The sequence below is a fragment of the Rhineura floridana genome, chromosome 6, assembly GCF_030035675.1.
Source record: "Rhineura floridana isolate rRhiFlo1 chromosome 6, rRhiFlo1.hap2, whole genome shotgun sequence".
Taxonomy (NCBI): domain Eukaryota; kingdom Metazoa; phylum Chordata; class Lepidosauria; order Squamata; family Rhineuridae; genus Rhineura; species Rhineura floridana.
In genome coordinates, this window is record NC_084485.1 from 74,753,338 (window position 1) to 74,778,175 (window position 24,838).

Sequence of the window (24,838 nt, forward strand, 5' to 3'; positions counted from 1 at the left end):
GGCTATACTTGGGTCAAGAATGTTCATCATTACCATACAGAGGCAAGTATTGTTCCTGATTACTTCCACAGGCATCATTAATGTGTAAATGGGAAGCCAGTTTATCCTTGGTTTGTCAAGAGAAAGAACATCACCCCAAACGTGGAACCTTTTTGCCTTTCTGCAATGTAAGATACATCTCTGCGGTCTATGAAGCCACAAACTATGGCTTGCTTTTTAATGTATGACATTAAAAGCACACATACACCAAAGAACACAAAAAGATATGAATTCACTGCAAAACTCCATTTAATGAGGAGGAGGGGAAACCTGAAATTTATACTAAAAACATCTGCTAGATTTACAAGGTTATTCCATAGAGAGAATGTAGGCAAAGGCTATACACACATTTATTAAAGAAAAGAGAAAGAACAAAAGAACAAGTAAAGAATTTGAAACAGTCCTGGTGGGTTACAAATAAGAATCCCTAGAAGACCATCTTCTTTTCAGCAAGCAAAGTGGAGAAGGGTGCAGGTGGCAGACTCAAGGTGACTTCTCCTACAGCCTTTTATCAGTACACATTCTAACAAAGGTGGAAAGAAAAAATGTTACAAAGGCATACCATGACTTACTAGATGCATTATCATTTATATGCTACATTTGTATCCCACTTTCTTCTTTAGCATTCAAAGCGGTTTTTTAGCTTCACAGCCATCCTGAAGAGCAGCTGAAAGACTAATAGATTTGTCAAAGACAGAGCCAGCTATAAGTTCAAGATACCCCTTGGTAAAGGGCTCACTGGTGGCTCTCTCTTATGTCAATAGGTGTCCTCCAATGTGGGTGAGCCCTGGCAGCTGCAGCAGTGGTGGGCAGCAGTAGCAGTATTCCAATCAGGGCTGGGTGGCTGGAAGCCAGCCTTTTAATTGCTCAAAATGTGCCCAGTTGCTCTGGGGCATTGTGGGAAATTTATATGGTTACTCCCAGTCCCAGCCACCTGGTGTTGATTAGAGTGCCAGAAAAAAATAAAAGGGGGTTCAGGGCAGGCATCAGCAGCTAGCCAACTGCTTGAGGATGCCATGAGCTGATGCCAGCCCATGGCTAGCCAGAGAGGAGTTCAGCTCAGTATGGATTAAAACGACACACTGGACATTTGCCGCATTTGCCTTATCCTACCTCTTCTCCCTGCTAACCCAGACCTGCAAATTAATGCTCCATTGATTACCAGCCAGGAGAAAAATCCTCCATTGTCCTGTTTGCTGAATGCAAACAAGCCCCCATGAATTAAGCATCCAAGAAGATCAAGCCATGATGTTTTGGGGACTCCGTTTACCATCTCCAAGTGAAGTTTTTGTCTATATGCATAGTAGCAGCAGATGAGTCTAGGGCTGCTGACATTTCCCCTCCCCGACAAAGACTCTTAACAGCTGTGATGCATGCAGAAATTCAACAGGTGCCATCTTTGCTGGCATGGCCGTGAAGTTATGAGGGAAGCTGCAACTGTTGACTTTCTGCTCATCATGTACCTGTTAAAAACTCATAGCCTGTGTCAGTGGGGAAATGGAGGCAACTTCTGATAAGCCTGTAATTAAAATGATCTTGTCATTTACACTGGAGAATTAGCAGAGGGGTCACCGCCTTAGGCTGTTGCAGCAAAAATAACAGTCCTATAGCACCTCAAAGTAAAAAAAATATGGCACACACTTTCACGGATGCATTGAATACTTTTGCTAGGCTCCAAGTAGAAGGCAGATTTGTTTGTAGATTGTGGCATTTAATCTCCATACCTCTGCTGCTGTTACTCTGTTACAGCACTTGAATGAACAGCACCTCCCTACAGGATTACTTATGCCACATCAGAACAGGGATGGCCTTGTGAGATATACTTTGTTTTTTACTAAAACCTTGAGATCTACCAACCAGAGCTAGGTGCAAAAGGTATGCATTAAGAATGAAAGAATTCTAAGTCCAGGGATTTGTTTTGAGTGCCATATACACTCCCATTTAACTCCCCCAGTTTTCTTAATTTTAGCAGTATGACTGGGAGCGGGGATCATTTTGTTGTTGCCATTATGAAAAATAATCAGGAGACAGAAATCCCCTAGAGTCCTAGACATCCACCAGTAGATCCTAATCTATCTTCTGCCCACCTCTGCACCAGAGAATCCAGGCTTCGATTTGTCTGCCTTAACATATGTTTCTATGCTTGGACAATTCTGCTTTTTTGGGGGGAAGGGGTATGTGTAAATGATGCATATACATGCTGGGTAGTCAGGCATTGTTGGCCTTGCTAAATTCCAAAAATGTTTTTCCTGCATGAGGCATGGACAGGTTGCTCTTTGTGCCCTTTTCTGTCATCCCTTGCTCACTAAGGAGGAAGTTGGCTGTGTTTGCTTAGCAGAACCAGTCAGGCACCCTTTTGCTTTCATGTTATGGTGGGAGACAGTTTACATACATTGGTGGCATATTTAGTTTGTAAGCAATAGTATTACTATTCTATCATTGCTGAAATGCAGTTTGACTGGAATTTTCAAGGACAGAACGAAATGCAAGCTCACAGTGTGCCTATCAGATCTGAGAGCCAAAGAGATCAGGAAGGAGAGTGTTTTCATTGAATCCTGGACTGGGGTGGGGTGGAGGGCTGGTACTTGACTGAACAGATCCAAACATAGCTATTGGTTGGGATGATGTATCAGCAATTACTTTCTCTGGCCAGCTTGACATAATAGTAGAAAGAATAGGGAACTGATGAAAGAAATACAGTAAGTCAGAGAACTGGGCTTGCTGAATTAGCACATCTCTGATCCTTGCAATCAAGGCATGTGAGGTGCTTCAACTGGAAGGAAGTGATATGAGAACCAGAACAGCGAGGGATCAGCAATCTCCATCACAGGATATCAAGGCTGAGAGCAAGTGTGCCCTAAGGAAAAGGTACTCAAGGTTTTCCTGCGGTGGGCCACCAAAAGAGTTGGAAGCTGCTATCACCCTCCATTCCCTCCCAGACTATATTAGTCTCCACAACACCTTAGGGTGCTCCAGGCTGTCAACATCATTTCTTCCTGGGCCTCTGAGTGTCATCTCACAATCACCAGCTACTGCTCCATCCTCATATTCAGACAACCTTGGTTGGAAAGGAAGGGGGGGAACAATATTAGAAGCATAGCTATATTAGAAGCATCACTAGCACTGACAGATCCTAACAAAATCTTGCCTATTCTCATTTTGCCAATTAGGCTTGAAGTTGACGCAGCCTTTCCCAACCTTTGGGTCCCCAAATGTTGCTGGACTACAATTCCCAACATTCCTGACCATTTACCATGCTGGCTGGGGCTGATGGGCGTTGGAGTTCAGCAACATCTGGGGACCCAAAGTTTGGAAAGGCTGAAGTAGAGAGATGTGGAGAAATTGTACTTGTAGTACTGCACACTATAAAGGATTGTAGGCTGGTGATGCAAAAATTAACATTTTCCATGGTTGCCCCTGTAATACTGGAATGCCCTTCCCTCTGCCATATGCAAAGCAGCAACCATCAGTTGCTTCAGATGTCTTTCCCTGATATAAGATGAGACCCTGTTTTGATTTATTTGAATTCCATTAATTTTTATATGCTTTATATTTCTGTTTTACTGGTTTTATGTTTTGTTTTAATAGTGTTGTTTATTGTTTTTATGTGATACACCATTCAGGGATCTTAAAAATATTCAGGAGATTAGAAAGAAAGAAAGAAAGAAAGAAAGAAAGAAAGAAAGAAAGAAAGAAAGAAAGAAAGAAAGAAAGAAAGAAAGAAAGAAAGAAAGACTTTTCTAAGGTCATGGCATCAGTCAATGTCAGAGCTTGGAATAGCCATTATCACTCCCTTACCTCTAAAATCTAAATTGTATAAATAAAACATCTTCTGTAAAATATACCAAACAAAGGTCAGTCTCAGGGCTCTTAACTTCACTGACTTAATTTAAAATAATGTAACTTTAAAACAGTTCAAAGTGCATGTGCAGCTTTCAGATGACCCAACTGCACCACTCCCTAAAGGACAGCTGTTATATACTACTGTGTTGTCCTCAAAAGTATCCAGTACAGTGACATATCAGCAGGTATCTTAATGCCCAGTTGAAGATCATTTTAAAACAGAGATGTAATGAGAGTTCAAGGTAATCTCCTGCTCTTCACATCTGCTGCGCTTCTAAATCCCGTTCATAATATATATATATATATATATATATATATATATATATATATATATATATATATATATATATATATATATATATATATATATATATATTTAAATCCAAGAAATGCATTTTAATGCCTTAAACCCACTGTTGGATACACACTTTAGTCAAGTGAAATTATTTTAAATTGGACGCTGACACCTAGTGGTTTTATGTAGTACTATCAAAACTTGTTCCCTCCATTCTGCCTGACAATTCAGATTCATTTTATGACTCCGGTCTGCTTGGTGAAGAACTGAAGAGTCTTTCCAAATCTAGTGATCCATCACTGTCCTGGTTCTTTAAATGCATTTCACATGTTTAGGTTGAGATCAGCCTCCAAGTTGTTAGGGCTTGAAAAATGTTTTAGAACTAGATATACTATTTTAGAACCAGACACCTGCATACTATACTTTGAACCTGCTGTGTTTTTTTTTCTCTGGATGTGTCAGCTAGTTAGAGAAAACTGTATTGCTGAGCATACATAGAGTGTCATCCATTCAATATTGGCCTGGTTCACACAATGGTAATCCATTTTGGTTTGTTTTAACAAACCATGAGTTGACTATGGCCAGGTTCACACATCACAGTAAGCCATATTATTATTTTATTTTATTATTTATTAAATTTATATACCGCCCGACTAGCGATAGCTCTCTGGGCGGTGAACATAAAATAGTATAAAAATACAATGAATAACAAAATAATATTAAAATACAATCAACAATACAATAAACATTATTAAAATTAGATCAATGTAACTTAAAATGCTTCAGAGAATAGGAAGGTTTTAACCTGGCGCCGGAAGGAAAGCAGAGTCGGCGCCAGGCGTACTTCCTCAGGGAGACTGTTCCATAGTTCAGGGGCCACCACTGAGAAGGCCCTAGATCTTGTCATCACCCTCCGGGCCTCCCTGTGAGTTGGAACCCGGAGGAGGGCCTTCGTATTGTTTACCATGACTGTGCAAATGTGCTGGGTGCTGGCAAAGCGCTCACACATACTTTGCTCCCTCCTGGGGGTTTTAGGTCAGTGTGGGTCAGCAGATCTTGGCTTAGCACATCGTCCAAACCTGACATTGTGGTTAAAGTCTCCCCTCCTTAATCACAACTTGTAACCATAGGACAAACCTTGGCTACATATTGTGGTTAAGGGGGAGAGATCTTAAACATGATCCTGGATTTGGATGACACACTAAGCCAAATCTTGGCTTCCCTGCCCTGACACACTGACATTTTTCGTCTGGGGAGAACCAAAACAGCTGCAACCTCCTCAGGAGCCAGCATGTTCACACATTCATGCTAAGCCATGGTTTGTGCTAGTGTGACATGTGAATGCAGCCCATGAGTTGCCACAGTCAAACCATGGCTTGCTTCTCCAAAGCTGGTTTTGTTTTCCAGCTGCTTTTGTCTCGTGCCTTTGTAGCTTGGTGAGCATCTGGGATGGATTAGCCAAACCAATCATGCTAAAAGAAGGGTGCTGGGTTTGCACATAATGCCAAGCCATAGCTAAAATAAATACAAAGTTTATAAGACAACAACAAATCATTACTTCAGATCATGATTTGTGGCAGTAAAGAAGCCATAGTTAAGCCACTGAATAGAGTTAATACACAATGCTATAGCTATAGTTTAATAAACTAGCTTAATATTATGCGTGAATCAGGCCACTGATGTTGCTACAGGCAATATCAAGCTTTCAGGAGGGGGGGAGAACTTTCAGAGTCAGGATATGAGGCATCTAGGTACATCTGAGTTCCAGGATTTGTGACTGGGATTTAAAAAGACATTTTGATTATTTCTACACATACATGAGGAAAAAGAATTGTGACTGTTCCTTCCCAACAGCAGCTCGCAGTGAGTCATGTGATTTAGATATTTGCTGGGGGCATGAGAGGCTATAAGTAGAATGGAAAGGTTAAATCCCTATGATAGCCTTTTAGACTCTAACATATGTATTGTACTGCTTTGATAATACATTCAGGTATTTTGTTTGCTAACTTTGGGACTCTTCTACACAATCAGATTATAGTGTAATAAATGCACAGCTGTTACTCCTTGTTGCACAGGTTCCAGATGTCTGGCCTCAAAGACAGCCCTTCTATTGTTAGGATATTGATTTCTCCAGCACTGAAACTACAATATTTTGCCACCTTGGGCTCCTGCTGGGAGGAAGGGCGTGATATAAATCTAATAATAATAATAATAATAATAATAATAATAATAATAATAATAATAATTTGTTCCTGAAAAAACTGGATTCTTTCCTCCAGGTAAATCTTCCATTGCTATTATAAGTTTGATGCAGAAGTTTGATGTGGTTGTACAAGTTGCCATGGACACCCACATCACCACCAGTTGGACCTATCACTTCACTACTGATGAGTGACACAATTTCTACTTTCCCAGGTGCCTGCAGCATTAAATCATTTTCTTATTCTCTCTCTCTCTTTAAAATAAAATGAAGTAGTTTTGCATTCCATGGAGTGCTGCAGGAGCATTGATCCAGTGCTGACAATAAATAGATGAGTACAAATACAAAAACATGAAAAAGTTTGCCCATTTTCTACATTTCCCCACCATTTTAACAACTTATTAGTTGGTTTTTATTACTTCATTTGTGGATCTGCACTCCCTTGCTGTGCAAGGCCAGTGCTGTGGTATTCATTTTAGATATAGGTCATCTTTAAATACTTCTGAATAGTAGCATGGCTATCACTTCATAGCAAGGCCGTGCCCAATCTCCCCATTACATGAAGGCAAGATATTGCACTACTGGTGACTATTTGAAGCTGAAACCAGTGTAGGAGCAAGAATAAAACTAGTTGGGAGTTTTAAGTATCTACAAACAGAGAAGACACTGTAGACTGGAATTATACTCTTCCTCTTAGCATAAGGTCTGCTGCCCTAAACATGGTGCTGCTATTTCCTGTTCTAAGCAAACTTCACAGCAGGCACTATACATGAAGCTAAATTATACTGAGTCAGCATATTGGTCCATCTAACTTAGGGTTGTCATTATTATTAATATTTTCAAAGCACTGTACATATAAAAGATGACAGTCCCTGTCTCATAAGAGACATGACACAAAAGGAAAAAAGAATGGGGAAGGGGGAGGAAAGCAAGCATTGGAGAGCTGCACCTTCACTGGCTGATGGATGAGATCAGGTTGGTCTCCTCCTTGTTGCTATGCTGTTCCTGAGAGGCAGGGGGTGTAGCCTCCTAGTGAGTGGTTCTAGGGCATTTGGCTGATGGCAAAGCAGTGCAATTCCAGGTATCTGATACTCTACCCTGACTGGCAATGGCTCTCTAAGGCCTCAAGTAGAGTTCTTTCCCTAGCCTTGCTTGATGAAATCCTGTTAATTGAAGATGCTACAGACTACAGGCAATGCATGTGCTCTATCTCTAAGCCAGGGCATCTCCTTAAACTTTTTTTAAAAAATTAACCACTCCAATATAACCTACCAAGTCTGTTTCTGTATAACAATATCCTAGAAGATTCATGTTCAATCACTGGAGCAATTACTACTTTAGTATGACTGAAGCCTACCATTGCTCCTGTAGCTTAAGTGAAGGGAAATGTATAGAAGTACTGATAATGTAGGTTTCATTTACAGAAGACAGGGGGGGAGGGAATCATGCCCTCACCCCCCCATGGGTTTCAGAACATGTGTGAATGTTCCTTAGAACACTTACATTCCTTGCTGATTCATTGGTTCTACAGTCCTAGTGGCTACTGCCTATAGTATACAGCTTGAGGACTGGGTTGTTGAACGATTGCTTCTGTTCACATGAATCAGCTTGTATACCAAGGCCATCTTCAAAGGACCTTCCTCAGGTGCCCCCGCCTTCTAAGAGATGGTGGGTGGCAGCTGGAGAAAGGGCCTTCTCGGTTGTGGTGCCCTGTCTATCAAATGCTCTCCCCACAGAGAGGTTCAACTGGAACCTACTCATAATTGTTCCAGAGCTTGGAAAAGTTACCTTTTTGAACTACAACTCCCATCAGCCCCAGCCAGCACATGCTGGCTGGGGCTGATGGGAGTTGTAGTTCAAAAAAGTAACTTTTCCAAGCTCTGCGTGACCAGGCAAAGCTAATTTTATTTTTCCCAAGCTTTTTAACCTCTGCTGATGCACTCTTTATGCTGTTAATTGTATCTGCTTTTCTTATACTTGTGATGTTTTATTTGCCGTTTTGCTTTAATGATAGGATTTCTTTAGTATTGTTAAAATGGAAATGAACTGCCTTCAAGTCAATCCCGACTTAGGGCGACCCTATGAATAGAGTTTTCATGGTAAGCGGTATTTACCATTGCCTTCCTCTGAGGCTGAGAGGCAGTGACTGGCCCAGGGTCACCCAATGAGCTCTGTGGCTGTGTGGGGATTCGAATCCTGGTCTCCCAGGTCGTAGTCCAGCACCTTAACCACTATACCACACTGGCTCTCTTAGTATTGTTAACCACTCTGGAAATACTGGCATTGTAAATGAATGAATGAATGAATGAATGAATGAATGAATGAATGAATGAATGATGGACCTGAATGCATTTTGTATGTAAATAGCAACTCTGGGGAATACCTGAGCATGTTTAACTCCTTCTCTCCTTGCTATAAAAATATCCTTTCTGAAGCTTCTATTTGTATTTCAAGGGAGAGAAAGAGTTAAAAATTCCATTTCCCACCCCCCTACCTGCAGACTTTTTCCTAACAAACATATGCAAATTAATGTCCCTTCTCCTTTGGCCTAATTAAAAGAGTCATTATCTTCAGTTTACCCAAAGGATGCAATCCAGCCAAACACTTTTTTAGTCCTATTGATTTGGATAGAACAGTTAAATACGAGTTTAATGCTCTTCTTGGGAAATCTATAGGTGTTCGAATAATTAACATTAGCTGGAGTATGCCCACACATATTTTACTATTGAAATGGCTGCACTGAGTGAAAAGTCTCTTCAGAAAGCTTTAGGATTTTTCATTATTCTTTTAATACTGCACTTGGCCATTCAGATCAAAATGATAGTGAAGCAAGGACATCCACAGACGAGGTAGCTGTTTCTGCCTGCTCAAAGGATGACCCAAGTATGCAGAAATAGATTTGCTTGTAAATTAAGAGGAAAAGGAAAGCAGAGGAAACCAAACTCAGTGAGGACAAAGCATGCTCAGTGGCTTCCAGGAGCCACAGAATGTTGAGGAAGATGTCAGTTGAAGAGAGAGAAAATGAAAATGGTAGGGAGACACCCTAACACAGGGTGGGTAATCTGTGGCTCTCCAGATGTTGTTGGTCTACAACACCCATAATCCTGATCAATGGCTATGCTGGCTGGGGCTGATGGGACTTGGAGACCCAACAACATATGTAGGCCACACATTCCCCAAATCTGCTGTAACAGCTTGTAATATCCTGAAGACTGGAATTTAGGATTGGGAAAAAGATGTGCCCCATGAGAATCCCCCCCTCTGCACTACACAGGGAGGTTTCAGGAAGGAGGAAAGGGAAAAGAACAACTTTTCCCTTCCTACTCTCCAGAACCATCCCCCATCCATGCAACTTAGTAATGAAGTGCTCAGATTGAGATCTGACAGCCAACCCTGAATCCAGGGGCTTGGCTACATCCTTAAAAGATTTGGGGCATAGACCCATGACACACATCTGCATCAAATTTGAAAATGGTAATGGACATGAATAGACAAAATTTTAGGCTAGCTTCCTGAGGAAAAGCCATCCTGTAAGCAATGTTTTGAAATCTTAAATATGAAGTTTAAAAATAGGGGGAGAAGAGGCAGGAGGTCAGAGGCCTATACAACCCCTCAACAATGCCTCTGCCTGAACTAGAGCCCTTTAGCACTCTGTAGTGCAGCAGGGGAAAGTTTTCAGAGCTTGGGAAAGGAAAAAACGTGTCCTGTTCCTTCTCTTCCCCCCCCCCAATCCTGAAACATCCTCAGGCCCCAACCCCCACTCAAAGGCTCTGGATCCAAGCTGGCTGGAATCCTGAACAAGAGCACTCGGGTTAGGGAATAGAGAAACACCGCCATATTTTGTTGCTCATTTCCATTTGTTACATTCTACATTTTCAACATATCACATTTCATACGACTTGCAAGTTGGAGACCAGATACCCAGTGGGCCCTTCCAGACATCCTTTTTATTGTACATTCATGCTCATGGTGCTGTTGGGGCAATCACACCCAAAGTGCTTCATTTCCAGCACTGTAAGTGCATATGCTATAACTTCCATCTTAAATTCCATAACTTTTTATACCTTGACTGTTCTGGTTTGTTGTTGTCCCACTTTTGTTATGCTATAGGTCCTCTGGATAGCAATAATGTGGTAGGATTGAGAAAGCATTGCAGAACAAGCCATAGCAGAATAACTCCACCATTGATATGCTATTATGGTGTCAATAACTTGTTGCAGAATACACCTGCATGAAAACATCAGTCTGGAGGAGCCCACTGTTTCAGAATTTGACAGATAAAGAGCACCACAAAAAACTTACCCACAGACAAGGGAATTTGATAAGATGACATGGGGCTTGGGTGTTGCAGTTCCATATATCATTAGGTCCAATGTGGCTTCATCTTCAATTACTGGTTGTACCGGAATATCCTAAATACGAGATTACAAGAGAGCGTGGAAAGAATGCACAACAGGAACCATACAAAATTTGTATCTAGCTATGTTTGGATAATTAAAAGAATTAAGAACATAAGGGCCTACTGGATCAGGCCAATGGCCCATCAAATGCTTTCAAACCTGTGTAAACAATACCTGTGTTTTATTAATTTACAAGTGGTCAAAGAATGTAATTTTCATTTTGAACAATTATTGATGTTTGAGGTCCGGTTCTGTTGGGCCTGTATGAGGGCTGCTCAGCTTTACTGCAGTCAGTCATAGGCTGCTGCAAAAATGAAATTACCAAACATTTACAAAAATTCTATTAAAATAGAAACAATGCACATCAAATTTACAAACATTTTCAACAGTCAATTGCTAGAAGGAGATGCCTACATAAGCATGTAATCCTTTGCATACTTACTGGGGAGTAAGCTGCATCGAAATTAGTGAGGCTTACTTCTGAGTAAATATGCTTAGGACTATGCTGCAACCAGTAGTGTAGTGGCAAATTCAGAAGTGAGGGTCTCTTCATGTTAGTCATAGCCATGCCCGTTTTTTGTTTTTTGTTTTTGCTGCTGGGTTAAGAATGAGATCCTTATTAATGCCTTCTCCCACAACAGCAGACATTCCTAGGAGCCAATCAGCATGACTTCTGATGAAAGGGGAGGATGTTAGCTACTGAGAAGAGTCTTCTCTGTGGCTAACTCACCTCCTTTCACTCTGATTAGCCCCAATCAGCAGGAAAGGGTAAGGAAGCATCTTTGAAGACTGTTCTCAGTGGCTTACACACTTCCCTTTCATGCTGATTGGCTCATATGATCCTGGAGACATAGGGACCCTGCTGGGACCCTGCTCCCCAAAATGTAAAGGGTCTAAGACCCTTCAAGACCCTGGGCAACTACACCCCTGGTTGCAATATATGCATGTTTCTGCAAAAGCCCACTGTGTTCATTGAGGTTTACAGCCTACTGTGTTTAGGATTGCAGCAGCCTATATACCAATTATGCTGAGGGAAGAGATACATCACTGATATGTCAGCGGAAAGGCCACCATATCCTATGTGTGTTCAACCCAAGAGGGGAGAGGAAAAGAAACAGCCAGAAAATACAAACCTTCCAGCAATAACAGCCATGTGCCACCCACACAAGGAAACAGCCAATGAATACTTATTGATGAGGACACTCCCCAGCACACACCCCTCCATCACAGCACAAATATCATGCAAAATATAACACAACGCCCTCGCTCCAAACACCCTTGCGATGCTGCCAGCCACGAACCTTGTCCTATCTCCCTACACACAGTTTGAATCCCCTTATAATTTATTATTCTTTATTAGATTTGTGTCAACTGTGCCAAAGCCTCTGGGCCAGGCTGAGAAAACCTTTTTCAACCCAAGGGCCACATTCCTTAGTGGACAACCTTCCAAGGGCCACATTCCAGTGGTGGGCACAGCGAGAGGGGAAAGTGGGTGGGGTAATAGATGTGACTCTCACCTTTGTACATTAAGCTACAGTTCAACCATACAAAAATCAGGGGGGTTCTCAACATGCATAACTCTTTTGGTCCTCTAGCTGGTCAAGAAAGAGGCACTCTCACAATTCAAGGACACATTCCAAGAAGAAGAAGAAGAAGAAGAAGAAGAAGAAGAAGGAAGAGCCCTAGCTGGGTGGAACAGCCCATGTTACCAAACACAGTGGGTGAGTCTGCTCATGTCAGAGAAGGCAGTCCTTCATGTATCAAGGTCCCACATTCTTTAGGACTTTATTGGTAATGATCTGCACTTTAAATTGCACCTGGAAATGTACTGGTAACCAACGCAGTGCAGATGAAACAAAACCAGAGTTATATGCTCCATAAAACAAGACTACATGCAATTCAGTGGCTGCACTCTGAGCTAACTGAAACTTCTGAACACTCTTTGTGGTGAAGAGGTGAAATGAATTAGTTATCATGGAAATATTGGTTGACCACCTATTCTTGCACTTCCACAAAAGTTAAGGTAATAATCGGTCTGCAGTTACAGAGATAGCACCCTTGGGATACTATAATAACTTTAATATAACCCAGAAGTAACTAGCTTCAGTCGTAACCCACTCACCTGGGAATCAGCCCCACTGAATTCAGTAGTACTTAGTTCTAAGTAGACATGGTTAGGATTGCGCTATTAAGTCCTGTGGGTTGTTTATATGATACTTCCCCCATGCCTTTGATGGCAAGTCAGCACACCAAGCACTGGAATAGTTAAAATTACTACTAATTACAGTAATGGACTATTACTTACTAATGCTAGAGTACCTTAGCTATGTAAGCACTCCCAGTAGCTAGACATTAACAGCACTGATGGTAATGTACAACTAGTATCAATAGATGGTTATGAGGGCATTTACATGTGTGAAACATGTTACTAAAAATGCAGCCCTTTGCTCAAGCGCTTGCTTGTGTGTTGTAAGGATTCAAAGAGAAGCACAAACGTATAGAGTTCCTGCCTATTTTTATGGGCAGAGGCATTGTGCTGGTGCATTGGTTAAGACAAAGAGCTGGGAAATCCCCAGTTCTCACCTCAGGGATGAGCTTAACTAGGCAGCCTTAGGCCTGCTACTGTCTTTCAGATCTAGCCCTCCACCTAAGATATAATGGCAATAATGCTGCCCTTTGTTTCAGGGTTATTGTAAGGTTATTGAGATAATTATACAAAGCTCTGTAAACACTCAAAAAGTGCTATATGCCTAGATTATCATGTGATGTATGCAACAGCTGCCTAACAGGCAGAAACTGAGAGAAGAAGATGCAGTAATGGGAAATAGTTTCCTCTCCTGATTTTTTCCTGCTTAGTCTGTGACCTAAGATCTCAAATTTTGGCCATTGATGCCATCTTTAATAGGTGTCACTGATGGATTTTGGCATACTTTCGATTCCTAGAGATGGGAAACAGGTGGTAGCAATGTATTACATTTCACTTTCTCAGTCTTATCACAACATTTTCAACCATATCCCCAATCTTTTGTAAATGACAATAATTCTACAATTGTCCACGAGGATCTCTCTATCAATCCTTAATTTAAAAACAAAACAAAAACTCATGTCCCCAAATATTTGAAAAATCTGTCATGTTAACAAACCAGACTGATTCTTGGGAGTAGCCTTTTACATGAAGTACTACTACTACTCAGAAGAGAAAGTGGCAGAATATTACATGTTATTTGCAGCTCCCCTGCTGAAAATGGGCCAACATATCATCAGCATCTACACATCAGTGATCCAGATTCTACAGCTCACCCAGGACAGTTATACTTCTGTCTTGCAGGCCCAGCACGGTAGACATGTATTTGCTTACAGACAGTCCCCTTACCTAAATCAAATACTCAAGAGCAACAAAAGCCCTCCTAATTGAGACATAAATCCAGGAACTAGGCCCTGCAATAAACCCAGATGCCAACTCTGTCCCCATATCCACTAAGGAAGGATGGGGGAGAAGAGGCTCTGTGGGCCTCTAGGTTGTCATTGGACTACAACTCCCACCATCATTGCCAGCCATCCTAATACCCAATTTCTAAGGGGATGATGGGAGTTGCAGCCTAGCAACATTTGGAGAGCCACAGGTTCTCTACCCTTACACTAAGGCAATGGGACCTAATAACACTAGCTCGACCATAAGGAACTGATTCACCTGCTCATCCTCTAACATGATAAATGCCAACACCTGCTAAGAGGGTCTTTCTGCTGTCTGAACAAGGCAAACAGATCAGACTCTATACAAAAGAATCAATAATACAAAACTGGTATCAAGAATGGCAACATTCAAAAACCAGTGGGAAAATATTTTAGCAGGGTTAGCTCCAAGTTTGAGCCGGCCCTTGGTAAAGTGCCCTAAGGTGCTCCGCCCTTAGGTTAATGGGAGGGGTGCAACCTGTGGCATAGGCAGAGCATCTTTGTTTTCTTAACTGTAAGAAGCAACAAAGTTCCTGTCAATGGCAGCCTCTTGGTGTCCTCTATTTTTTTTCCCCACAGTACCGGGACATTGTGTCAGTCTGGGGCATTGTGAGAAAAAACAAAATGGATGATGGCCACCACAAAATTATGGCAACTTCCAATGGAGGCTAACATGTTTTTCTAATGTCCATTTTGTTTTTCTACAGTGCCTCAGACTGAAACAATCTCCAGGGCATTGTGGGAAAAGTAAAATAAGAGATGCTCCCCCCCAAATGCAGCCACCAGAGTTCTGCTCTTAGGGAGGCCCAAAGGCAGGCAGACATTAGCGCACAGCTGCCCAAGAATGCCATATTCTTATGCTGGGCCTCTGTCTTAGTCTTCTAGGGCACTCTGATGCTGATACTTGAACAAAAAGAACTTTCAAACGAGACTCCAGTATGAAACTAGAACTGCAATGAATTCCAAGCTAGAATTTATCAGCATGTTTGATTGTATTTGTTTAAGATTCAGGCTGAATCTACGTCTCCCTTCCACTATCGGTGTTATATTAGCATGGCAAAACTAGGTCACTGTGCTTATATTTTATGCATCCGAGCTTTGCACAGAAACTGTACAGCTCTTGCATCTCATTGTGTTTTAATCCTACTGCTTACCTGATTTTTCTCTATACCCAGGAATATAAATATACCTGTCAACAAGAGAGCACTTCATGCAGCTGATGAAGTGTGCTTTAGGCCAGGAAAGCTTATGCCGCAATACATCATTTAGACCAAGTTGTTCATATGTTGAACATGCAAGCGTGTGGGTTCCTAAAAAGGAGATCATGGCCATTTTCCTCCTCCTCTGGTCCTATCTTGCAGTGCTGTGAGCTAAGGCATGGTTTGGCTTAGTATGCCATCAAACCTAGGCTTGTGGTTTGTCTTGCTCCAGGCAAACCGTGAGCTATAACCAAGGTTTGTTCTTGGTTTACAACTCATGGAGGTAGAAGAGCAAAGTGGTTGCAGTCTCCTGATCTCTTGGGACTTGCACACTTGTGCATTTACACGAAGACATAGTTTGGGTTAGCTTTACATGTGAACTGCACCATAGTTTACCTCTTACATTAGGCAACCCTAGGGGACAGGAGTAGTAACATTTAGGGGAAACTGCTGTAAGCTGCTATAAGCCCACTGTTGTTTTTGTTATTGTTATGTGCCTTCAAGTCGATTACAATGTATGGCGACCCTATGAATCAGTGACCTCCAAGAGCATTATTGTCTTTTCTAGTGAATCATGTCTTCTCATGATGTGTCCAACGTATGATAACCTCAGTTTCATAATTTTAGCTTCTAGTGATACTTCTGGTTTAATTTGTTCTAACACCCAATTATTGTTCTTTTTTGCAGTCCACAGTATCCAAAAAGCTCTCCTCCAACACCACATTTCAAATGAGTGGATTGTTCTCTTATCCACTTTTTTCACTGTCCAACTTTCACATCCATAGAGATCGGGAATACCATGGTCTGAATGATCCTGACTTTGGTGTTTAGTGATACATCTTTGCATTTGAGGACTTTTTCTAGTTCTCTCATAGCTGCCCTCCCCAGTCCTAGCCTTCTTCTGGTTTCTTGACTATTGTCTCCATTTTGATTAATGACTGTGCCAAGGTATTCCTTGACAAGTTCAATGTCCTCATTGCCAACTTTAAAGTTACATAAATCTTCTGTTGTCATTACTTTAGTCTTTTTGACGTTCAGTTTCAGTCCTGCTTTTGTGCTTTCCTCTTTAACTTTCATCAGCATTCGTTTCAAATCATTACTGGTTTCTGCTAGTAGTATGGTATTATCTGCGTATCTTAAATTATTGATATTTCTCCCTCCAATTTTCACACCTCCTTCATCTTGGTCCAATCCCACTTTCCGTATGATATGTTCTGCATACAGATTAAACAAATAGGGTGATAAAATACACCCCTGTCTCACACCCTTTCCGATTGGGAACCAATCGGTTTCTCCATATTCTGTCCTTACAGTAGTCTCTTGTCCAGAATATATCTTACGCATCAGGACAATCAGATGCTGTGGCACCCCCATTTCTTTTAAAGCATTCCATAGTTTTTCAACACAGCCAAAGGCTTTGCTGTAATCTATAAAGCACGGGGTGATTTTCTTCTGAAATTCCTTCTCCATTCCATTATCCAACGTATGTTTGCGATATGATCTCTGGTGCCTCTTCCCTTTCTAAATCCAGCTTGGACATCTAGCATTTCTTGGTAAGAGCCTTTGTTGTAGAAACTTGAGCATTACTTTACTTGCATGGGTATTAAGGCAATAGTTTGATAATTACTGCATTTCCTGGGATCCTCTTTCTTTGGAATTGGGATATATATTGAACTCTTCCAGTCTGTGGGCCATTGTTTAGTTTTCCATATTTGTTGACAATTTTTGTCAAAATTTGGACACATTCAGTCTCAGTAACTTGTAGCAACTCCATTGGTATGCCATCTGTTCCTGGTGATTTGTTTCTTCCAAGTATTTTAAGAGCAACTTTTACCTCGCATTCTAAAATTTCTGGTTCTTCATCATATGGTTCCTCCGTGAATTAACCTGTCATCCTGGCATCTCTTTTATAGAGTTCTTCAGTGTATTGCTTCCATCTTCCTTTTATTTCATCTTGGTCAGTTAATGTGTTCACCTGTTGATTATTCAACATCCATACTCATGGTTTAAATTTCCCTTTCATTTCTCTAATCTTTTGGAATACGGCTCTTGTTCTTCCTTTTTGTTGTCCTATTTCTATACAGTAACTATTCTAATAGTTCTCTTTGTCCCTATGTACTAGTTGCTGTATTGTTGCATTTAGGGTTCTGACCGTACTTCTATCTCCTTTTGCTTTTGCTTTCCTTCTCTCTTTAACCATTTTAAGAGTTTCTTCAATCATCCATTGAGGTCTTTCTCTCTTTTTAACTAGAGGTATTGTCTTTTTACATTCTTCCCTGATAATGTCTCTGACTTCAGACCATAGTTCTTCTGGTTTTCTGGTTTTCTGTCAAGTAAGTTTCAAGCCTCAAATCTGTTCCTTATTTGATCTTTATATTCTTCTGGGATGTTGTATTTTGGCATTATGATTGCTTTGTTCTTCTTTAGCTTTACTCTGATTTTCGATACGACCAGTTCATGATCTGTACTGCAGTCTGCTTTTGCTTTCCTTCTCTCTTTAACCATTTTAAGAGTTTCTCCAATCATCCATTGAGGTCTTTCTCTCTTTTTAACTAGAGGTATTGTCATTTTGCATTCTTCCCTAATAATGTCTCTGACTTCACTCCATAGTTCTTCTGGTTCTCTGTCAACTAAGTATAAAGCCTCAAATCTTTTCCTTGTTTGATCTTTATATTCTTCAGGGATGTTATTTAAATTATATTTTGGCATTATGATTGCTTTGTTGTTCTTCTTTAGCTTTACTCTGATTTTCGATACGACCAGTTCATGATCTGTACCGTAATCTACTCCTGGTCTTGTGTTCGTAGAAAGTATGGAACTTCTCCACCTTCTGTTACCAATTATATAATCAGTTTGATTCCTATATTGAGCATCTGGTGACATCCACGTGTACAGTAATCTTTTCAGTTGCTCAAAAAATGTGTTTGGAAGAAACAAATTATTGGGTTCACAGAATTCAATAAGTCTTAATTTCTGTCTCCTAAACCCCATTTCCCCACAATTCCACGTTCTTCTCTGTTCCCTACTTTTGCATTCCAGTCCCCCATGATTATCGTCACATCTTGTTTTGGTGTGTGATCAATTTCCTCCTGTACTTCTGCATAAAATCTCTCCAATTCTTCTGCGTTTGCTGTTGGAGTGTAGACTTGGATGATGGTTATGTTAATAGGTTTCCCATTTAATCTCATTGATATCACTCGCTCAGACCTTGCATTGTAGCTCCTAATTGCTTTTGCAACATCACATCTCACTATTTATTTTTTATTTTATTTATTATTTTATTTATATCCCGCCCTTCTTCCTAGGACTATTAAAGCAACCCCATTTCTTCTTGATTTCTCATTTCCTGCATAAAATATTTTGTAGTTGCGATTGAAAATGTCCTATTCCCATCCATTTTAATTCACTCACGCCAAGTATCGTAATGTTGATACATTCCATTTCTTGCTTGACAATTTCTAACTTTCCCTGGTTCATGCTTCTCACATTCCATGTTCCTATTGTGTGCGTCGTACAACTCTGGACTCTCCTTTCGCATCTGTGCGCATCAGCCTTTCAGGTTCCTTTTGGCTTTGATTCAGCTGCGTCATTAGTCACAGCGCTACTCGTACTTGTCCTTTGTTCTTCCCCAGTAGCTCAGTGAGTGCCTTCTAACCTGGGGGTCTCATCTTCCAGCACTATCTCATGTTGCATTTTGGATACTCTGTTCATAGGGTTTTTGTGATAAGAGATATTCAGAGGTGGTTTACCATTGCTTTCCTCTGAGTTTGGATGCATCTTAGTCTGGCGTCTCAGCTTTGACCCTTCCGCCTTGGGTGCCCCTGCTAGGAGTCTAGCCTCTTGGTCTAGACTCCTGACAGCATTGCTCTCAGCTTCTTCAACACTCTCAAACCCCCTCACCATGTTAAGGTGTGCATCCTAGAGGGGTGTGTGCATCCTAAGCCCATTAGATAGAGTGAAATAGAAATAAAATAAATAAAGGATCATAAAAAGACTGTAGTGGCTGCAAAAGCCCATCACCAGGTATCATCCCTCAAAATTGGAAAGAAAAATGCAGAGGAATAGAACGTCAGGACATCCAGTCTAATGCTTAATGTAAAGCAGAATGAGGGTATAACTAAATGTTAACTAGCATGTTTAACAGCTGCTTTTAATAACAAGAAGGCAGCTGAAACCATACAATGGCTTGGCTCATAGACAGCAACTGTTGCTTGTTGTTTGCTTGTTTGAAAACACTTGCACTCTACTAAAAGCCCATAATTTGTGTACACAAAGAAGGTGGCTTTGCTTCTGGCTATAGCACAGGCCAATTTAATCTCACTGAGATTTACAATGGCTCAATCCCTGGAGCAATTCTGGCAACACAGTTGTCAATGTATTGTTCACACATTCAAATAAGGACTTGCTTTATCAGTTGTACTGGAGAATCTCTCTTTGTCAAGAGCCATCCCCGCTCAGGCTGTGGTTTGAATACAAATCTCTCAAGGCAGCTTCCTAGCACTTCCCTGGGTGCCACTTCATCCATCTGCATGGATTTTTCTCTTTGCAAATTGTGGAAAGAATGGAAGTGAACCACCTCAGTGGCATAGCTGTGAATGTAGGGCAGGAATTATTTTGTCATATCGTATTTGATGGGTTTTTTAAGTACCTCTAAGAGTTCTGGTGTTATAATTTAACATTTATTGAGCACCAAAAGTTCAGAGGCATGACAACTGTCCTTTGTATAGAGTGTGCTTAACTAGCAACTCACTCTATGAGTCACTGTGCCAACAATGAAGAAGGCTTCTTGGAAAAGCTATACTTGTAATAATTTTTGTACTTGAGTACAAATATCTAAGTGTGAAATACCCACTGCATTTCCTTTTGAAATCCATATGAGTAGCCGGCAGGAAAAGACCATGCCTTTGCTCACATGTATTTTATTATTAATAGTTTCGGGATTTTAAAGTACCCATTCCCCCACCCCATCCTTCCACAGCATACCCCTGTCCCCATCTCCAGATGTTTCATATCCAGTATTTCCGTTTAGTGCTCACATGTAGGAAAACACACCAGACTGTTTGGCTGCCAGTCAAATGTTGCTGATTATAATTTTGCTGATGGTTGATTGATTTCTGCTGGATCCACTGATTTAAACTGGTATGCTTTTCCTTTTTCATTCTCTGATATCATTCATTCTAATATCTCTGGATATTAATAATTTGTTAGCTACCTTGTGGATATGCAGATGAAAAGATGGGATATTATATTTAAATAAATATAATAAATATGTGGCACTGATAGCATAGGTGGGATTTGTGAGCATCCATTCTTTTAATTTTTAAGCAAAGCAAATTAACTTTGGAATCAGGGAGAGTGTATAAGATTCTAGAGGCCAGCTCTTGCTGTTATATTGTTACCTTCACTCTCCTCACTGAAACGGCATGTTTGTCCTTGCTTGCAGTATGAAAATGGCACTTGCAGAGAGAGAGAGAGAGAGAGAGAGAGAGAGAGAGAGAGAAATCCAAAAGTTTCTCCCTATCACATAATTACCACTTTAGAAGCAGGAAGCCTCCGGCGCTGCTTGTACATATTGAGGAGTCTGTTCCATGGAGAGAGCTCTGCTTTTGCAGGTTCTTCTCGAACATCTTCTGCTTAAAAGAAAAGCCACATCACATGAAGTCTCGCCATATACAACAGGTGTGGTGTCATGACCCCTGAATCCAGCAGCAATCCAGACACAGAACTAGAGTCTGCATAAGCACCAGCTAAGGAGCTAGATCAAATGCAGGGCACTGAGCTGACTTCTGCAGATCAGGAGACCACTGTGCCTGAGGCTGTCAGGACAGGGGCCCCCAGAAGAACCTTCCAGACAGACCATCAGGACCTGTAGGGCCAGAGTCTGGACCCTCACAGATACTTTCCACTGGGCCTTAGGGACCATATACCCCCCACAGTATCTCACTGGGCCAGTGGTGCAGGGAGGCTATGGAACAGCAAAGGCATGCATGCCCATCTTCAGCCCAAAGGGTTGGCCCTTTCAGGCTCCAAAGTTTCCCATAAAGGGGTGCAGCCTAGAGGAGTGTAGTTGGTAGACAAATACTTAAAAGGCCTCAGTCTACTCCCAACCTTTGTTGGAGTAAGTTGTTCACTTGCAGCTATTCACAGGCCTGCAATGTCTGACCCCCTCTAGATGCCTTGCCTCTTTCTCTGTGAGATCCAACATTAGCCCAGTTGCATAGCAGAGAATGTGGCCTGTGGCCTGAAAAAAGGGTTCACACCCATAAAAGGTTTTCCATATTTCAACTCTTCCCTCTTCATAAAAAGAGAATTTTGCTTCATTTACTCTTATAAAAAAGGGAAAGGTCAATTTGGGGGGTGGGGATAAAGATTACAATTACCTCCCCTGCCCCAGATGTGTAGAGCAAGAAGGCCTGAGGTGGGAGAAGGTCCATCCAGACCAGACCCTGCCACAATTACCCAACTGTAGCCCATTCACTTTTCTGCATTCACTTCTGAAAAAGAAAGACGGTTTTGCTGGAAAAAACAGGGAAGAATGAAATCTTCCCTCCCCAAGATCCAACAAAACATAGTGGTGAGAAGCAATCAAATCAATTTTTACTTAGGGAAGCAACAGTTTGTGCTAGGCTTGAATAAATCCAATAGAATAAATCCTGGTTATAAGGTTTGCCTCCTGCTTACTTGAAATACAAGTCTGAAACCTCAGACTTCTCATGTTGAATGTGATGAAAACAATCAAGTCATGGCAGTTTTTTGGGAAATTATACCATTATACAACAGCTGCAATATAGGTGAGTAGGAATCTTCTTCCAACCCTCACCTTTCAGTAGATGCTCTCTTTCTTCTTCAGCGCTACAGCCCTTAACATCAGTCATGGATCCTGCAGCCATAGCAATTCCATCATCTGCACATAGGACCTGGGGAAATCCATCCCTAAACCCCCAAACACAATGATTGCACACAAGCAAGGGATCACCACACTGATGTTTCATCCATCTAATTTTCTCTTCCCACCCTACAACCAAACTCCACATTACTGTCAGAAATATAACTGCTACATTATCACAGACGAGTGAATTTACTGTACTGAATAAATACATGGTTATAGTGATTACATTTTAAAAAGAGAATTTTCAGGGATCAAGCCTATCTAAACGTCAAGCCCCTTAGTTGCCTATATAAACAAAGCCCTCAGTCTGTATCTAAAATACCCAGGTAGTCTGTCTCCATGGTAATATGTGGTTTATTGTACCAGATTATGGAAACCTCATTCTATGGAAATCTTACATTACAAATTATTCATGGTAGCACTACTTATGCAAATGCTACTACTTAAATCTTGACTTATTGACTACAATAATTATTAATCATGCACGGATGGGTCACAGGGAAGTTTTATGTATAACTCCTAGATTGCCAAGTTTTGCCAAATTGTTTTTTAAATCCTGACCCCTCCAGCTAAATACCTCTGAGTATGATCAGATGCCTTTCCCCCCCCCCGAGGTAATTAAAAGGACTCCGCTGCCAAAGAGGGACTAAGAATAAAATTGTTTTGTAAAGGGAATGTTCTCTTTTCTGCCCAGAGTCTGTCTTGTGCCTCACCTTCAGCCTGTCTCCAGTTGAAGGAACCTGGGACAAGGCAGCAGGTAATCCCTCAAGTGAGGGGGAAAGTGTTAGTCCTTACCCTGGGATAAATGGCTCACCTCCAAGGCCACAATTCAGAAACAAACAAACTTGTGTAGTTTTTTCAAATGCACATTGCAAAGCAACAACACCGACTTCTGCACATTTCTCAGTAACGGCAGATCTCCATCTAGCAATACAGCACACATGCATTCATATTAATTGTGCCTGCATGCACACAGATGTGCTAAATCAAGCTCTGCTGCATTTTCCCCTGACTTTGCATCCTCCAGTGTTGGCAGCCAGTCTAAATGATAACAAGCCAGGCTTGTGAAATTCTGGCTGGCTGCCACCTCTAGTTTCCACATACATTTTCCTGGACAACATCTCATACGGTGATCTTCAGTTAGCAAGACTAAGGCCCACACACCTCAACTCAGTGTATGATGACCAATGTCAGGGAAAGGTAGCACAAAATTAGCATTCAGCCATTTTTAACCAAGAATAGCCAGAATAATCATATGAACAATTCCATTCCTAATTAGTCCCCATGCAATATAACCAGGCACTAATAAACACAAGTATTTTTTGTGAAGAGACTTCACTATATTTGTCCTTCTATTTTCCCACTCTCCTTTATGTGAAATGGGGCTAGGCTAGGATGTGCCCATTTTGCTGATATATCTGAAGGAGCACCTCCAGCGTCACCAACTATGCCGTGCGACAAGATCCGCCACGCAGGGCCTTCTCTCAATCCCACCAACAAAAGTAGTTAGGTTGGTGGGGACTAGAGAGAGGGCTTTTTCGGTGGCGGCCCCCACTCTCTGGAATTCCCTCCCGTTCGATCTTCGACATGCCCCTTCCCTGGATACCTTCCGCCGAGCTTTAAAAACTTAGCTGTTTGGTCAGGCCTTTGAGACTATCAGGATGGGCTAATTATATACTCAATCCCCGCTGCTATGTATTACAATTGCTGCTATTCTGTCACTGATGATTATTTGTATTTTATTGTATTTATTGTATTTACTGTATTTTGTATTTTATTGAATTTAATATGTACGCCGCCTAGAGTGGCTTCGGCCAGATAGGCGGCCTAAAAATTAAATTATTATTATTATTATTATATAAATTAAGGCCTAGGAAGAGAGCAAGTTCTTTGGCCAAGGTAACATGGGAAAGAGCCAGTCTCAGATTAAGGCAAGCAATCTGACTGGATAACAATCCTGTTGAAATACTGAGAGTTTAAACACTTGACTATGTGTGTGAGATTCTGGTCTCAACACTGGTGACACAATACTCACTTTCCTAGTGTTCCTCTGTCCCCAGATTTTTCTTTCTTCTCTCCTATGACAGGAACGTTTTCACATGGGCCCTGGGCCAAGTTACTTATCACTGAGTCAGCAAAACCATCTGAGTCTCCCATCTCCGTCCCAGTCGAGTTAAATAAAATGGATTGCTTGTTCTCATTTATAGGGGTGGTATCTCCAAGACTGATTTCCTTTAGCAGTGATAGCTCTTCAGGGCAGCCACCCATCAACCCCTCACAGATCTCACTGGAAGACGTGGTGGTGGTGGTGTCTGGTTCTTTGCCTAGTAATGTTGTTTCAAGCCCATTATCGGGCAGAGGAGAGTCCAGGAGTTCACTTTTGACGTTAACTTTATCATTTGCCTCTTCATTGGGTCTCTGATCCTCTTGCATGACGTGCCTGTTGCTCCCAAAGAGATTTCTGAGGAACTGGAGCACCCAGGGCCTGCTGGAAACAGAGGTGGCTGTGAGAGTATCCAT

The 24,838-nt window shown here is 41.3% G+C and overlaps 1 protein-coding gene across 1 annotated transcript; it reads right to left on the reverse strand.

Moving 5' to 3' along the window:
- Positions 1-404: 404 nt before the first annotated feature.
- LOC133386848 (uncharacterized) lies at positions 405-24,838 on the reverse strand. The gene is made up of 7 exons (XM_061630618.1): positions 24,354-24,838; positions 22,250-22,362; positions 20,962-21,059; positions 15,438-15,446; positions 10,680-10,789; positions 3,001-3,097; positions 405-562 (listed from the first exon to the last, which is right to left on the reverse strand). The coding sequence occupies exons 1-7, from the start codon at positions 24,836-24,838 to the stop codon at positions 551-553; spliced, it is 924 nt and encodes a 307-aa protein (XP_061486602.1). The 3' UTR covers positions 405-550.

What these genes read in the sequence shown, in the direction of transcription:
- LOC133386848 (XM_061630618.1), bottom strand. Translation starts at nt 24,838, where the DNA reads ATGGATACTCTCACAGCCACCTCTGTTTCCAGCAGGCCCTGGGTGCTC. An exon ending in GACAGAGGAACACTAGGAAA is followed by an intron (nt 22,363 to 24,353) that starts GTGAGTATTGTG and finishes TTGGGGGTTTAG; the next exon opens with GGATGGATTTCCCCAGGTCC. An exon ending in TCAAATTCCCTTGTCTGTGG is followed by an intron (nt 3,098 to 10,679) that starts GTAAGTTTTTTG and finishes TTTCCAACCAAG; the next exon opens with GTTGTCTGAATATGAGGATG.